The sequence below is a fragment of the Betta splendens genome, chromosome 15 (genome assembly GCF_900634795.4).
Source record: "Betta splendens chromosome 15, fBetSpl5.4, whole genome shotgun sequence".
NCBI lineage: Eukaryota > Metazoa > Chordata > Actinopteri > Anabantiformes > Osphronemidae > Betta > Betta splendens.
Window position 1 is genome coordinate 6,260,940 of NC_040895.2, and position 4,023 is coordinate 6,264,962.

General features: G+C 51.1%; 1 protein-coding gene across 1 annotated transcript in view; it reads right to left on the reverse strand.

The window, feature by feature from the left end:
- Window positions 1–1,142: 1,142 nt before the first annotated feature.
- cdc42ep3 (CDC42 effector protein (Rho GTPase binding) 3) overlaps window positions 1,143–4,023 on the reverse strand; it is a 5,573-nt gene continuing 2,692 nt past the window's right edge. The window contains exon 2 of the mRNA XM_029127677.3: window positions 1,143–2,905. Coding sequence (XP_028983510.1) covers window positions 1,639–2,703 — 1,065 coding nt within the window. The 5' untranslated portion in view covers window positions 2,704–2,905 and the 3' untranslated portion in view covers window positions 1,143–1,638. The remainder of the gene's footprint in view (window positions 2,906–4,023) is intronic.

Genomic DNA, 4,023 nt, shown 5'->3' on the forward strand with positions numbered 1-4,023 from the left:
TAGCTGTTGAAGTCAAGGTTTCCCGAGGTCAAACCTCCAGCTTATGCTAATGAGAACCAGTCCAGGATGGTTTCTAACATTGGTTTCTGCTATTTTATCTTGTACCCTGAGGCTCCATGAGAGGAAACCAGAAACGAGACGAGGGGTGACTTCCATACGCTGTTCTGGTTCTGGTGTAACTCCAATCCAAACGCACAGGTCTGTTGTTTATTCTTCGAAATAATGGAATCCGCAGTAAAACTCTACAACATGTGAACAAAAAGCCAAACGGTCGACGACTCAAATGCACCTCTTCCCTCTGTGGTCCATGTACTGTAGAGCGCTCACGATAACAGAACGCTTCAGTGTGTAACATATGTGGAATATTTGTGTTGGATTTCAGAAAGCATTGGAATTTCCTGGTATTCTGTGTCAGCCGGCTTTGGCCCGTCTACAGAAATATTCCTAATAACCTAAGAAACGCGCCAGCGGAGCGCTGGCAAGTCCTGTCTGTGAAGGACGAGCTTGCTTGTGGTACTGTACACACCTAAAAAAAAAGCAGACTGTCATCGAGTGAGTGATGTACCGCTGCACACACAGCATAAGCACAGTAATTACCATGAAAGGTTTTCATTAGCCGTGCTCCCAGGTTGTATGTTGTCGCTCTGAGCCGATGCTGGGATTTTCCAGTGACTGGGTTTCGGAGGAACTCTTCTGTCCTGTGACATCTGTTTGAAGGGATTTACCAGGTGCAGCTGCTCACACACATTCTGACAGAGAGACAGACAGACAAGATCGTGTGGCTCTAGGCCCCGAAACCTAAAACAGCTGATTTATGTTCGGTCCTGGACACTTTATTCGCTGTGGCTGGAATGCAGGGAATTCCTAAGAGCCCTCCTCTGCCTGTCCCATCCACATGCAAACAAACGGAGCGGGCGCCTGGTTGGGAAGATGAAGGCCCACCGGTGCTCCCACTGCAGGGCAGGCAGACAGAATGCAAGGAATGTCAAAGGCGAGAAAATAAATCCATTCTCTCCTTGTCTCTGTCCATGTGCGACGCCTTCTTTCCCGGGCACCCTTCCTGTTTGCCTTTCCCAGCCCTGTAGCAGCTAAAGTCACACAGACATCATCAGTCATTGCCCGAAAGAAAGAAATTAGCCACAATAGGTCAAAATCTATTTATTTGTGTTACAAGTTTAAAAACACAAATATGCATAGTGTTGGTCAGGTGGAAGATGAATTGTGTGACAAACAAAATATGGCTTCGTTAGACACAGTCACAAAATGCTACGTGTTTCTAAAGAGTCTGTGCCTCAAGTGTGTAAAAAGCAAATGACCACTGATCATTGTGCATATTGCAGACGTCAACGCGTTTTTTACAGAAATGAAACTCAAAGGCAAAGACTGTGTCTCAGCTGCAAAGCAATAGCACATGCACCTTGAGCATGCGGGTGACTGGGCAAACGTCAGTAAAACAAAACCAGGATGATCACTCCATAGAAGCTAGAATAATTATATGTTTTGACATTAAAAACATAAGCAGCTCATTTTCATCTTAATGATATATCCAGACACCATCTCTGATTGCTTCACGAGTCCTTCCCTCCTCATGGCTGGAGTTCAACGGCTCCCTTTCGTCTCCCGGGACGCGGCCGCAGCTCAAGGCCTGCTCTTCGCTGCGGGTTTGTCCATTATGTTGAGCACCTCGTCCAGGATGGATGGGCCCAGGTCGAGTTCGAGGGAGAGGAACGAGCCCGTGATCTGAGCGAGGGAATCCTGCGACGTGCTCTTCTCCTTGGAGAACTCGAACTCGAAATCGCAGATGCGCCCCTCCTCCACCCCACTGTCTCTGTCCACCCACTCGCCGTTGCACTTGGGGAAGTCTTGCTTGAAGCCCAGGGCAATGTCACTGTCAAAGTGTCCGTATCCACTGTAGAGGCTGTTGCCGTGGAGACTCCCACTCCCGTTGCACGTTTTGCTCTGGAAGTCCCCTTTACCAGTAAAGCTGTCGAAGCTGCCGCTGCTCGTGTTGCTGTTCAGGCTTCCGTTGGCTTTGTAAACGCTGCTGCTGCTGCGGCCATCGATGTAAAAGGGCAGCGGCTTCTCAAACCTGCTCTCGCCCTTGTTGATTTTGTTGGCCTTGGCGACGGCCTTGGAGGCGGACTTGCTGGTGTTCTGGAGCAGATCCAGGAGCACGTCGGGCTTCGTCTGGACGTCCTTGAAAGGCGACGAAGGCTCGCTGCAGAAGACCTCCATGGAGCGCAGCAGAGCGTCCATCTGCAGGATCTCCACCTCATCGGCGTCGTCGGTCTTCTTGAGGTCTTCCAGCGGCTCTGAGGGCATTGAGAACACAGTGGAGGAGATCAGAGGCAGGGTGAGCGCCTGGCAGCCACCGATGGTTGGCAGGGAGATGGCGTTCTTGAGGACGGGCGAGGGCGTCTCCACGAGGGAAGCGTCACCCGTGCTGTTTGCTCGCAGGAATTCACTTTGGATGCCGTACTGAGGGCGGTTGTCCCCCTTCCCTGGTAGAAGCTCGTACTTCCCCTGGAGAAACGACATGTCTCCGAAGGCGTCTCCCTCCCCACCTCTGCCAATGTGGATGGTGTGCCGAAAGTCTCCGAGCGGCGGGCTGATCATGTCTGGGGACAATATATCCCTGAGGCGGCACTTCTTGCCCTTCTTGTTATTGGTGGGTTTCAGGTATATGGGCGCTTTGGCTGGCATGGTGGCAGATGAGAGCTCTGATATACTGTAGGATAGAAGTGTTGTAAATCAGTTTTGGATGTCACGGTTCCCCAGGGAGGAGGCTCCAGTTACATTCTCAGTCGAACAGGAAGCAAGTAAGCGATTATGGCATTGATCAGGAAGCGGTATTCCAAGCAGGAGAGGTTGTTGCAGTGTGGAAAGGTCAGATGGTCTTGTGCTTCTGAAATCAGAAAAAAAGAGGAAAAGGTGTCAGCATCTTTTCTAAAGCATTACCTCAAACTCCTGTCTATTGTAAGGACAGGAGTTTGAGTTTGGACACAAACCCCAAAAATAAACCCTGGATCCTGTAAGAAACAGAGTCATTCTATTCTTCCGTCTGGTGAGTTCTGCTGCTCTATTCACATTTCCACACATGAGCCTCCGTTGGCCTCCAGAACTGTGGATGCGCTAATGTGGAACAGCTGGATTCCAGATTGGGAGAAGAGAATCAAATGCGGGTGGGGGTGAGAGGGGGTGGGGGGTATTAGTAGGATCAGCCTGTTTTAGCAACCAGCTACCGCTCAGGCACGCTCTAGAAGGAGATAGAGCCAGAGGGGCAGAATGAGGGGTGGGGGGGGGGGGGGGGGGGGGGGGGGGGGGGGGTTACACGGCAAGTGGGTCTTAAAAAGAAAGGAGGTGCGGCGGATTCTGGATTGCTTCGAGTTTCACGGCCAAAAGGTAATCTCCAAGTTCAAAAGCCGTGATGCTAGAATGAAAGAATTTGATTTGAGCTGGCTTTTCAGATGTTTTCTAATTAAATAATTAATTAAGACGGACGACTTAGCCACCAAAGAGGGCCACTCGAGGAGGAAGGGCGTTAACAGATTAAGTGTGTGTACAGTTGAGGTGGTGGCGCTGGATGGGGGGTGGGTTTCTACCAGCGGGAAGAGTGCTTGCCCATTTATAGACATATTTACTTATGAGAGGTCTGTCAGCAGTGACTGTCTGACAGAGTGCGCGTGAGTTCCTGGGCGGTCAAGTCCACCCCAAGCGTAAAAAAAGAAGCGGTTTCACCGAGAAAACATCCACATTCCCGCTGCACCCGACCCCACAGACACAAACGGCATCGCTCTTATCTGAGACACTTTAAGTAGGCTGTGTTTATTTAGCGGGCCCGTTAGCGCGGAGCCAAGGCTGCGCCGCCGTACGCGCCTCACAACCTACTCCTCGCTGGGGCATGGATGCGGAGCACAAGGTGAAGTCTTCAGCACAAATAAACCTGTCAGCCGGCGAGCGCTGCGAGGCTATATATACACGCCGAGTGATGCGGAACATGTGTGAGCGCGCTGAACGGCAGCG